This window comes from Mytilus galloprovincialis, chromosome 10 (assembly GCF_965363235.1).
Source record: "Mytilus galloprovincialis chromosome 10, xbMytGall1.hap1.1, whole genome shotgun sequence".
Lineage (NCBI taxonomy): Eukaryota > Metazoa > Mollusca > Bivalvia > Mytilida > Mytilidae > Mytilus > Mytilus galloprovincialis.
Genome location: NC_134847.1, coordinates 52,697,858 through 52,710,923, shown reverse-complemented (window position 1 = coordinate 52,710,923; position 13,066 = coordinate 52,697,858). Strand labels below are relative to the sequence as shown.

At 33.1% G+C, this 13,066-nt stretch overlaps 1 protein-coding gene across 1 annotated transcript; it reads right to left on the bottom strand.

Moving 5' to 3' along the window:
* Window positions 1-250: 250 nt before the first annotated feature.
* On the bottom strand, window positions 251-7,560 carry LOC143049226 (peptidase M20 domain-containing protein 2-like). Its single transcript, XM_076222936.1, has 7 exons — window positions 7,447-7,560; window positions 6,496-6,872; window positions 4,904-5,052; window positions 4,186-4,328; window positions 3,560-3,714; window positions 2,608-2,851; window positions 251-419 (listed from the first exon to the last, which is right to left on the bottom strand). Exons 1-7 carry the CDS (start codon window positions 7,523-7,525, stop codon window positions 292-294), a joined length of 1,275 nt encoding a protein of 424 aa, XP_076079051.1. The 5' UTR covers window positions 7,526-7,560; the 3' UTR covers window positions 251-291.
* Window positions 7,561-13,066: the final 5,506 nt, after the last annotated feature.

The window sequence follows — 13,066 nt, the reverse complement described above, 5'->3', positions numbered from 1 at the left end:
TTTCCCTTGCACATTGTCCTAGTGACGGACTAATTCAAACAACCTAACCAGCGGACCATGGAAATAAGGTCGACACATATACTTGTTGGACAGGTTTATATTATACAATCTCTATGTTCTTTGAGCTTTTTACCTTTGAAAAAATACACTTGAACAATACCACTGATCAAACACATACAGAACCAAATGAAGTTGGCAGTACGAAGAATGTCAGTAGGACACATTCAGGTACAAAACGATTACGGCCGCAAACTGTTTGATCATTTTAATTACAAATAATATGTTATAATGTTATTGATTAAGGTTACTAAACTCTTCCTTTATCTCTTTAAGAACAGCTGGTTTTGTATATATATCTAATGCTGTCATTGCCAATGCTTTTGATATAGCTAATGTGTATGGTTGTGCTGCTGGGTCACCTATAAAATATTATGTATATTCATTAGCAATTAATGAGACTTCCATTATCAAATCGAATTCAGAAGACACCACATGTAGCAGAAGGTATATATAATAGAGACCATTACCGACATCTTTTAATACAATATATAGATACAGGTATTCGTCAAATGCTATTTGATCAGTTGTCCGTCTTGTTTTATTCAGTTTTAATTACTTTTCGTTTTTATTATTTTCATATCTTGACCATCTAATTTCTTTTTTAAAATTGAAAGTGTGATTTGTCACACACAGGAAACATGGAAAAAAGTAAAATCAGTTTACCTCTCATTTATTTTTCTACTTGGAAATTCACGTAGTTAATCTATAATGACAGTCATTATCCATTGTTTCAGCAACGCATAGTTAATGTGTCCTTCTTTTATCCCTGCACATTTGGACATTTTTCAATAATGTTGAAACAAAGTGAATATATTATTTCAAATTTTTCGTAGGATTAAACATTTCAGGAATAAAACAAATTAGTTTTATTTGCGCCTGTCCCAAGTCAGGAGCCTCTGGACTTTGTTAGTCTTGTATTATTTTAACTTTTAGTTTCTTGAGTACAATTTGGAGTTTAGTGTGGCGTTCATTTTCACTGAACTAGTATATATGTGTTTAGGGGCCAGCTGAAGGACGCCTCCGGGTGTGGGAATTTCTCGTTGCATTGAAGACCTGTTGGTGACCTTCTGCTGTTGTCTGCTCTATTGTCGGGTTGTTGTCTCTTTAGCACATTACCCATTTAAAAAATATAGATGCGAAAGATATAAAACGCAGAATTAAACTCGGAGATAAATCTACACAATTATGGCAAAACATGAAAAATATCTTGACGGTGTCCTGTGGAACGGGTATGGTATGGAGAGATGTGCCATTGCTGTTTGTTTGCCGATTGAGTCCAGATTGAATCCCGAATGCGAACTGTCTTTGACGAAACTGTTCCGGAACAGTCCCGTTATAAATACAAAATTTGTCAATTATACCCTCGTCTGAGTCCCGACAACTACAGACACGACACGACTGAGTCTAGACAAAGCCGTTTGCGATGAGGTACAGCAGACTGTGATAGAAATATTGCAACAGTTTTCTAACGGATATCTTCCGTCCGTGTCGGTTCACTGTCTGATGTCTGTCGGATCGTAATCGACAGAATCCGAACGCTGTCGGGATAGATTCTGTCGTTTTTAACCATTGGAAAGATGCAAATCGGATTGAAAACGGGATAATATGAACACTGTCAAGTTCGGGTGGAAACGGCTGAATTTGGACGCTTCCTGAACAGTATCTGATTGTTGTCTTGATTAAGTGAATATTTTTTTTAAATTCAATAAAATTGAAATTCCCATCCACGATTTTCAAGGTCTTGATCAGACTTTTAATATACTTTTATCGGGAATACTCCTAACAAGGACGGCAGTAAAAATCGTGAATGTGTGATCGAAGCAATATATTGTTACCAATTATGTCCTATTCCCGATAGGGACATTTTGATCGGGTGTGGATTCGTATGGCAGGTGATACATGCATAGCATGGAAGCTTATCATGTCGACGTACCCGGTTTCTCCTCTTTTGGAATTCACGTAGATCCTCCGTTTGAGTTGGTTGCCTAAATGTGTCTCTTCTTAGTCGGTTCACGAGATTTGAACATCGGTAAACAATTGCGGCTATAATTTATACCTTGTCAGCATCATGTATTAATATATAATATTCATCTCCCAGTTTAAGAGGTCTAAAAATCTTTCCTTTTCTAAAAAGAATAATTTGCAAACCCAAAGAGAATGTATGTCGCCTCTCGTTGATTTATATCATATACACAATTATTTTGTATCACATGATGGAAACAACAGATAGTGTGTTCGACCAAATTTGTATTTTGATAGGGAAAATGTGTATCCAAACTGAACATAGTAAAGTATAGAAGTATTCATAGATAATTGTGATAGTTTAAAGGATAATCTGACAGATGGTATTTGAATTCACTTGACTTTGGAATGCTTTTTAGTTCATTCCATATATGAGTTTTCATTCGACTAACTTTTTATATCCTTGGTAAAAGCCATGTTGTATGTGTTTCACAAGGATTATGCAGATTACTGATCAATTTGGAGATTATCTGGTATTGTAAACAAAATATGCTAGAATCTGCATTTGTATTCCCAATTTCTTACCCGAAGCTGTTGTGAATCCTTCGTTGTGGTTGCATATTTTTGTTCCGATATAATACTTCGGATGTATACTCGGAACAATCCTTGATACATTTCCCATGTCAGTGGCACCACCATATTTAAGTACCACATCCAGGTCATTGTCAATATGCACGCCAATAGATGACGCATTTTCTTCAAACAGCTTTGCCATTCTGCTATTCGACATTAAAGCGGAATAAAAGTGGTCAGCAAATTTATATGTTACCTAAGATAAAAAAAAAAAAAAAAATATAAGCTTGCGGTCAAGAATAATACGTGTAGCTGTGTGGTCTTTCTCTGGATGTCTTCAAAATCATTATTTAAACAAGATTTAGACACATTATAACCTAACACTTTAGTTTAATATAATGTTGAAGGTTTTTTTTTCAACTTACATATTTGAAGGGTTATGAATATATTTGTACACATTAAAGGGTAATTTAAAGACACTTTTCACAAAACTTGCTGTGCCTAAAGAACAAGAATTCTGATAAGTTGTAAATGAAAACTTACAGAAAAACAAAAGTGGATGAAATGAATTGAACTGATATACTATGATTGGTATAATCGTTAAACTGCAATTAATAAATGTCAATTTCATATTTTAATTGCTCGAATAAAAGAAGATAGCTTAAATAAAAACATACAAGAATAATGTCAACAGGGTCCAAAATATAACGGTATAATATGTCAAACCTTTAAATCGTTCCAGAGAGATTTAGCTAGCTTAAAAACCAGGTTTTATCCACCAATTTCTACATAAGAAAATAACTGTACCAAGTCGGGAATATGAGTTGTTATCCATTCATTTAATGTGTTTGAGCTGTTGATTTTGCCAATTGACTAGATATGTTCCTTTTTGAATTTTCCCCTGAGTTCAGTTTTTTTGTGATTTTACTTTTTCCTAGCGTCAATAATACTATAAAGTGTGTACCTTACATCCTGTCGCAGTTGCTGCACCTTCAATACAACCGACGAATTTCTCCTTTAAAATATTGAGCTCTTCATCTGTTGGTGTGCTGAGGTAGTATTCAAGTTCTGCTTCATTGGGAATAATATTAGGTACATCCCCTCCCTTTTTAATAATACCTAGAATAAAGAAATGTACGTTGGCAAAAGTAACGGTTTTTTTTTTATTATTAATTCTAAAGACATATATACTCGTTGTATGCATCAACATTGTATGATGAATAAAAAGTACAAACTACATTGGTCATCACTTATTTAATATGTTGAATTATCAGATCAGAAAAATTAGTATAACGGGAATGCATTTATCGATTCCAATGGTCTATTATACATCAGATATTCTTGATAATTGATACAATTTGTACAATCGAACCTCCGTTAAAGTGTGCCACCGTAGGTTTCGCCCAGTTTGTTTAAACCGATATGATCTACAGTTTTTACAGATTGAGTACTTTAGGGAAATTCATTGGGAACCAAACTTTCGAATTTGATACATAGTATAAGAAACCCTTTGTAATTGCCCAGTAAAGGTTGAATAAGTGGCTGCAAACGACGACACCTTTAGCAAATTAAATTAGTATTACTTCTTACCCATAGCTCTCCACATTGGTTTCATTTGCTGTCTCATACATGATATATTGTTATAACAAGTTACTGCTGCGTCTAAAGCATTCACTCCATCCCAGGGGAAAGACGATGCATGTGATGCCTTTCCCGTAAAACTAATGTTGATTCTGAAATGTATAAAGACGGGTCATTATTGGAGACTTGATTTTAAATATTGATCAAATCAAATACAGGAACTATGCCAAGATAATTTGTATCCATCAACACGGACAGGTTTATGCGTAATCCTTTAATTTCATATGTAACTAGGCATAGTCACAACACATGTTGAAAAATTTCTGAGTGTGTGGTTTAATATGAGATTAAAAGTTAAACACTCTGAATAGTGACTGATGTAGCACATGGACTGTTTACCCTTCCAGTACATCTGGAATAATTAACATGATAAATTATGCTCCAGATTTTACTTACCACTGAAGATCCAAAAAATATTGGCTATACTTTTTCTAACTTTTTAGATGAAAGCTCTTCGTCTTTTTAATAAGCTTTTGATTTTCAAATATGTTGGCCTCGAGCATCACTGAAAAGACATTTATTGTTGAAATGCGCATTTGGTGCTGAAAATTGAAACCGTTAATATTATTATAAAAGATGAAGAAAGGAAATAAAGTGGAATTGTTCTTGTCCATCAAGAATATATATAAGTATACAGATCAAACTTGACTATAAAATTAAATCTTACGGAGTCATAGCAACCATAAGAGGTTTAGATAATGTGAACTGTGATGGGTGAGCCATCATGGCGACATCGACGTCATCAAATACACCTGCAGCTATCATGTAGGACTTTCCACATTTCCCTTCTTCTGCTGGTGTACCAATTACTGAAAGCTATAGATAGTTGCAAACTTAAAGTAAAATCACAAAATAATCCGAACTCCGAGGAAAATTCAGAAAGGAGAGTTTCTAATCAAAAGGTAAAATCAAAAAGCTCAAACACACCAAACGATGGATAACAACTGTCATATTCCTGACCTGGTACAGGCATTTTGTTATGTAAAATGGTGGATAAAATCTGGTTTTAAAGCTAGCTCAACTTCTGACTTGTATGACAGTCGATCACATCAAATTCTAAAATCAAATTACAGTATCCATTAAAAGGCTACATTAGCAAACGCCTGTGTTTTGTCAAATTTTATATATAAAAAGACTGAGGCCCACTTCGGGAGGCGGATTTTCACGCTGTGTTGAAGACCAATTGGTGGCGCCCTAGGACTATTTTATGCTCTTTGGATTAGTTGTTACCTCTTTGACACATCCCCTATTTCCATTCTCAATTTTATATCTTAAAACATACTTTTCGTAAAAAGCAATGTTATTTTAGTTCAGTGGTATTTAACAATCAAAGAGCTTGTAAGCACTGAACGGTAAAGATTGTTTAAATTTATCATTGGGAAGTAAAATTACTAATTGCATTTGGTTGAAGTTGATTTAACAGCATTTCTAGACAAAGGAAGATAACTCAATTTTTTTAAAGATGATGTTAACAATGACATCATTATATTTTAGAACATATATTAGATTCCTTCACCTTGCAAAAGTTATGTATTTTTCTTGACAAATGTAACAATATGTTGTGCCTGAATATCTGAGCATCTATTACATCCATAAATTTCTTGAAATGTTCATGGAAAATCAAATGATGTAAATAATGTTTTGATCAATGCACTATATTTTGTGCATCAAAAAAGGTAGTGAAAAGCCTTGGAACATTTAGATAACAAGTCAGTCCCATAAAATTTGATTGCATTTCATGTAATCTTTACCTAAAAACTAAATGCATAGCAAACTTGATCAAAATTAACATTCGTGTCTTTGGTAACACAAAAAAACATTAGCCCAAATTGAAGCAGACAAGGCAAATTTAACATGCTATAAGTGTAATATAAAAAAGTATCATATACAACCTGAACTATTATAGCTCTCTAATAATTGTTTTGTTAGGGTTGTTTTAATTACAGAATTATCAATACCAATTATTTCTCCAAAGTCGGTTATTTTCAACATTGGATATAGTTATAAAAAAGAACAGTGTAATGAAATGATTTTGAAGGATGTCCAGAAAAAAACATGACCTTGTTGACATGGCGGACAAGGCTGAAATGAAAGTCAAAGAGAGATAGCTATTTGAATTTTAAACCGGAAGTCAAGGTTACGGTGCGCAGGTGTGATAAAGTTCCCTGTAATGCGTATACATAGTCAGACATAACTCTAAAATGATCTATTTCTTTAAATTTGCAATTGTGTTAAGGAAACGAATATCTATATCCTTACCTTTCCACACTTCAGGTTTTTTGTTGACATTGATTGCTTTATTGCAATCCCTGTAGCCACGCCTACTTCTGCGATAAGGTTATGGCCACATGCATGTCCTATATTTGGTAAAGCATCATATTCACATATAACTGCAATATGTGGCTTTCCTTCGCCATAAACAGCCCGGAAGGCAGTGTCTAGTTTGTACTTTCTAGTCACATCAAATCCATTTTCCTCTAGAAATTTTGTAAGCACTTCATGTGCATGGAACTCTTGGAAACCCAGCTCTGGTGTTTTCCAAATGTCTTGGCTGAGGTCATTGAGTCGATTCTTATTTTCTTCGATGAATGTACAAGCGACGGACTTTATGTCAGACATACTTTGATGGTTAACTTCTAAAATTAAAATAAAAATTAATTCTGACTTAAGTTTAGGTATGTGATATTGAATAAGTTAACGACGTTCGAATGCATAAATTGTTACTAAGATTTGAGCCGGTACGGCATTCGTCAAATCTCATTTGTTAGCTACCGTACGTTAGCGTCAAATGTAACTTAAAATGTATAGAAATAATATTGTACCCGTCATTCGTCATATGGGCTACCCCATTCCTACCCTCATATATTAGCTGTAGTCCAGATATCTTCACACGAGTTTGATCAATGTTTATAAATATGTTGATATAAAACTGAGAAATCGCAAAATTTTATTAATGAAAATGCTGCTACCATATCTCACATAATTTCATTGATTTATGTAAAATACAAAAACGTATTTTAGTGTATGATATCACCGTTAAACCATGATTTCAACATTTATTGCATTCTTAATAGAGGGATTGTGTAAATCATGTAAATGTTAAATTGGCTTTCCTTATGTTTGGGTGTTACGTACACTTAGTAAACTTTGTAATTTAGTTTCTGTCAATGAAATTATGTTATATACATATCAAAATTGTTGTATACAAACTGTGTAAACATAGCGTCCTTGTAATGTTCAATTTCTGACAGAATCTTGTCCGAATCCTAAAAACTGTGGCTATAAACATTAGTACTGAAATTTACTGGATTTAGGATTTATGGAAGACCATTAGTGTAAACATACACTGTATAATGTTTATATTATATTATAGTTTATGTTATATATACACACTAGTCCTGTTTTTATAGGTATACACGTTTGGTAGTGTGTATCGTTCTAAATTCATATAGCTTATATTTTTTGCTTTTGTTCTCAAAGAAACTTTTGACCTATAGGAGATCATACATGTCGTAGGAAGTATATATGTTCGTCTTTTTCGAGGATGCAGTTTAATAAAACTTACTCAATTCAGAATTTTAAAAAGTATTTAAATTTTAGGTTTTTTTTATTAGGGATCAAAAGATCAAAAGATCAATCTTGGATAAAAAAAAAAAAAAAAAACTTAAATCAAATAGTTTTTTTTTTTTTTTTAAGGGGGGGGAATGCTGCAAGTTTTGTTTACTTGACATCATACATACCAATTTGGTCAGTCAATTTTTCTCAAATTACGTTAAGAAGGGTAAGAAGGGGGGGGGGGTCAGTGAAAAAAATATGTGAATTAAGTTTTGAAATTCTTAAATTGTTTAAAAATTAAACAGTTAAGATAAGTAAGATAACTTTAATAATACTAAATTGAACGTAAAGTTTTGATCAGTTTGATTTTGAAACTGACGGTTTGACAGTTTTTATTTTTGAAAGTTTTTATTTTTTTTTGATTTTTTATAAAATATACGAAAGGGAAAAGGACTATATATTATGTCTGTTATAATTGCGAACGGAATAAGAACAAAACGAAACGAAATGATGAATACAAAACTGAATATAATATAAAAAAAAAAATATGCTTGAAGCCTCGGTCACACCTTACCGGATATCACGAACGGACGCCTAACGGATAAAAATAAAAGTTGTCCATTGACAAAATTGTTATCCGTTGGGAGTCCGTTGATGTACTGAACGAATAAAACGGACGCGTAACGAATGCATAACGGACACACAACGGATATGCAACGTACGAGAAACGGAAACGTAACGGACAGAACGCTAAGCTGGTTCTCGACTGATACTACACATTTCATCCGTTGGACGTCCGTTCAAAGTTTTGAACATGCTCAAAATTTCCCACCGGACAAAACGGACGTCAACGGATAAAACGTACGCTAACAGTCATTCCCAAAAAATGGGTACAATTCGAATGTAGACACTGTTAAAAAATAAATTTCAACTGAGCAGAGAGAGAGTGTTGTTTTCTTCTGTGTCTATATCTAGTCTGTCATTTTTTAAATTTTTACTTACACCATTTTTGTTGTTTTCTAGTTTTAGCATTTTTTGTAAGACAAGGTAAGTATGAACGTATCGGAGGTTATTGTTGTATAAAGTCATCTTAAAAATTGCATTAGAGAAAAACACGAGATTTAAATCCAGGCTCATGTGAAATGGGTTACATTTACCACCATAGCAAACTGATTTATACGTATTATTCTGTATATATTGAAAGCAAATACTAATTTTAAGGTCTGAATTAATATAGTGTTTAAAAAATAATTCAAATAAGTAGTTTTCACAACTTATTTAGTAATAAATTTAAACTAATGTAATGTTATGCTGTATAATATTTTAGTTTCATAATACAACTTTCCAGGAAAAAACCTATTATTTATGTTTTCAATCACTTGTATGTAATTTTTATGCTTGTATTAATCCACACCCCCATCTTTGTTACGGAGGTTGATATCAAACCAGTATCTGAATGCTGACACATAGTAACACTTAACTCTTTAATGCTAGCTTTTCTAAACAATTTATTGACATTACAAACTAAAAAACTGTTTTCTATCAAGTTATATGTTTCTTTCAGTCAAATGGACTTGTTCTTGTCAAAATCTCCGTAACGATTCATGAACTTTCACTCAAAAATATGTTTTACCTAAACCGAATACTGTTCAACTTAATTTTATTAGCTCTATACAGATAATGTCATCTTCCTTCACACCATAATGTATGTATTATACTCAACTATGAAGTTTTGGAGTCAAAATAGTTTCATTTCGAAAATTTCTATCCTCCGTAACGACATTTAAAACCTCCATAACGGACAATTCCAGTTCTTACCAACAGCAAACATATAATTGAATGTAAATATTGGAATTAAATGACAAATAAGACAACAGAATTAAACATTTTTCTTAGTAAATCGTTATCTACAAAGAGTAAAGTCCTGTTAGAGAAAATAAACTTTTTTTCCTTAAATTTCTATCCTCCGTAACGTAAATCAATGATGTCGTCTATGATTGACATCACCTTTTCATTTTTATTAGTGATAATTGATGAACTGATTTGGTATCTATAACAATGTACAAGAATTCAATTGGTATGATCGTGTTTACATGCATCTTTAGACTTTTTTTATTTGCATAACCTCCGTTACATTGATGAGTCCTAAATAATCTTGAAAATGTTTGCCATAAACCGCTGTTAAAGTTCTGATTGTCGTCGTAATTACACAAGTTGTGTTGTAGACTATTTTAAATCTAAGAAAATGGCTGATATAACGTTTATTAAACGTTATAATGTTGCTCACATAATAGGGAAAAAAACAAGTTAACCTACCTTTTTCAAAACAATATTTTTTTTCTCAAATCTGTATTTTGTTTGTCTGTTTTCTTTATAATAAATGATGTCTGCTACAAAAATGACTTTCGGCAGTGTCAGCAGCCGCTGATACTAATAAAACAAGTCTGACATCTTAACTGTAAATAACTGCGTCACGGAGGTTATTTAAACGGAGGTTAGTTTTATTTACATTATACATGGAAATATGTAACAATATTGTTGAGTTGCTTTCTCCAAACTGATTATTGAGAAGCTTTATAGGTGCTTTCAATGAAATAATCATCATTTTGATTTGTTCTTGGTTAGTGCGTTCCAAAATACGCGTTACGTAGGTTGAATTCTTATATGCGACAATCGAAAAAAAGAGAAAGAGAAGATTTTTTTTTATTTTTCGTTTCATTGCAATAAAAGTTAAAGGCCGGATTTTAAAATTTGATGTATCAACTTTGCTTAAAGTCCCTTTGAGCATGATTTCCAATCATATAAATATGTTTTGACTGTTCCTAAAGATACGTTACGGTAGGTTATACGTTTATCGGCGACATTGGTTTAATGGGTAAATCAAAGTGTATATTATAACTTTTGATTCTAAAATATTTTTGTGGATAAAAATCAATATAGTGTCAAATAAAAAAACCAAATCTAATCATGATTTAGATGAAATAAAGTGTTTTAATTCACACCGATATTTGGAGTTTTTCTTGGCGACATTCGGAATTCGTGTGATTTCCGTATATTGAATAGAAAATCACCCAAATATATTTACGATCTACATCACAAAAGAATATAATTTTATTTTAGTATACATATTAATCACTTAGAACACGAAAAAGATTATCTGTGACGTATGTTAAGCTTGCATTTTGTGGTTATTTGCCGGCGACACTGAAATTTTGTAATTGTACCCATTTTTTGGGAATGACTGAAAACGGACATGGACGGACGTCTAACGGATAAGAACGGACGTCTAACGGACATGAACGGATTGAAAAACAAATTATACGTTAGGCGTCCGTTCGAGCTATCCGGTAAGGTGTGACCGAGGCTTTAAGGTGTGACCGAGGCTTACGTGTTTAATCTACTGGATGAAAATGAGAAGTATGATTTTAGTCGAAAAATTAATAAGTTAGACCTGATTTTGACACACTATGATTCTCTAAATAATTGAATAGCAAGCAGACATTATTTGACAACTTTGTGATTACTGCTATAAAAGTGGTTATCAATAGTATGTCTGCATATGTGACTTAGATACCTCCGGCACGTATAATGGTACATTTTTCAGGTGCGGACCAGGAATTTGAGGGCCTCGTTAGCCAACGTAGTTGTAAAATATTTCATGCATGTTTATGACGATATCAAATTAACAAAAAAACACAATAGGAAGGTCATGTAATATAATCCACAAGATCGCCACTGGAAAGTTATGCATGGTATTGGATACGGACAGAAAGTTTGGCTTGCAACAGGCAACCACGAGTTGTCGCAGAGGTTATTAACGTGCAGAGAGTGTGGAACTCTCACTTCACGTCCCATTACATAGTTCATATATACAACATCACAGACATTTGGAAAGGTATGAAAAAAGACAGAAGCAATATGCTTAAAAAGGATGGTAACGTAAGCAACACTGAAGATCAAGCGAAAGAGCAGATCAAATTAAAAAAGCCAATACTAATATTGGATTTCAGTAAGACTGTGACAACACCGCCAAATCAGACAAAAATAAATAAAAGAGTACAAAATAAGACTATTTCTAGAATAAGAAATTAATTTCAAGAACTATCAAACGCTTTGTGTTTGTACCGACCGACAAAGCAGTCAACAATGGGGTCGGCGTTTTGCATTTGCGCCGATCTGCATTTCATTTGCGCCGATTTTTTCTTTCATTTGCGCCAATTTTTTCAGGTAAATTACAGGTAATTACAGGTGAATAGATATAATAAGATGTGTTATGAGTGTCAATGAGATAACTCTTCATCCCAGTCGTTAAAGGTGCACTAGATACATATTCAGACTTTTTCCTTGGCCGTACCCGTAGTTCTTAAGCCTCGGTCTTTCGGTCAACAGCACATGAGTATGTTCTTTCTGTGTTTTGACAATAGTCTTCCCTTCAGAATCCGTTGTGTCTCTGGCTTTACACGATTTGGTGGTACATCGGTAAGATATGTTATTTTTCAGGACACTCGCCTTCCGATATGTATGGCCGTCGATGATAAAAAAAAAAAAAAAAAAAAAAGAATTGACTCCTCGGCCCGTTTAAGTGAACAATATGTCCAGCGTGTTACAAAGAAGTTCCAGAACAATATGAATCAAAATAATCTTTAAAATGGTTTACTTTTATTAATAGTTACTTGGATGGAGAATTAACTCATTGGCACTCCTACCACATCATCCTATATCTATTTAACATAAGTGAACAACGTTGATAACCAGATTTACCAATATACCCTCAAGTTATAGTTCATGTAAAAGTATTAAAACTTACCTGTAAATCCAATTAGGAGAAATTATAAAATCGGCGCAAATGAAAAAATTGAAATCGGCGCAAATGAAAGAATGAAAATTTTCAAAATCGGCGCAAATGTCATACGCCCGCTCATTGGCCTTTTGTCTTTTTTGTTTTCTTAACTAATAGATAATTGGTAGAATTAAAAGTGGGCAAACCAGGAGTAAACCGCCGTAATAACTACACGACGTTCTAAATTCAAATTAATCTACATTCAAGTCCGTGCGATCCACAGAGAGTCTTTGTTATAGTAAACAAGTAACAACATATTTTTTACAAATTATGACTTGGATGGAGAGTTGTCTCATTGGTTCTCATACCACATCTTCTTATATCTATATCATAACCACATAACAGCTTAATGCCTTTTCTGGACATTTGAAGGTCCCTGACTACTAGTATGTATTGGTAACCTTAACTGCATGAAAATACAAGTTGTCAACAGTA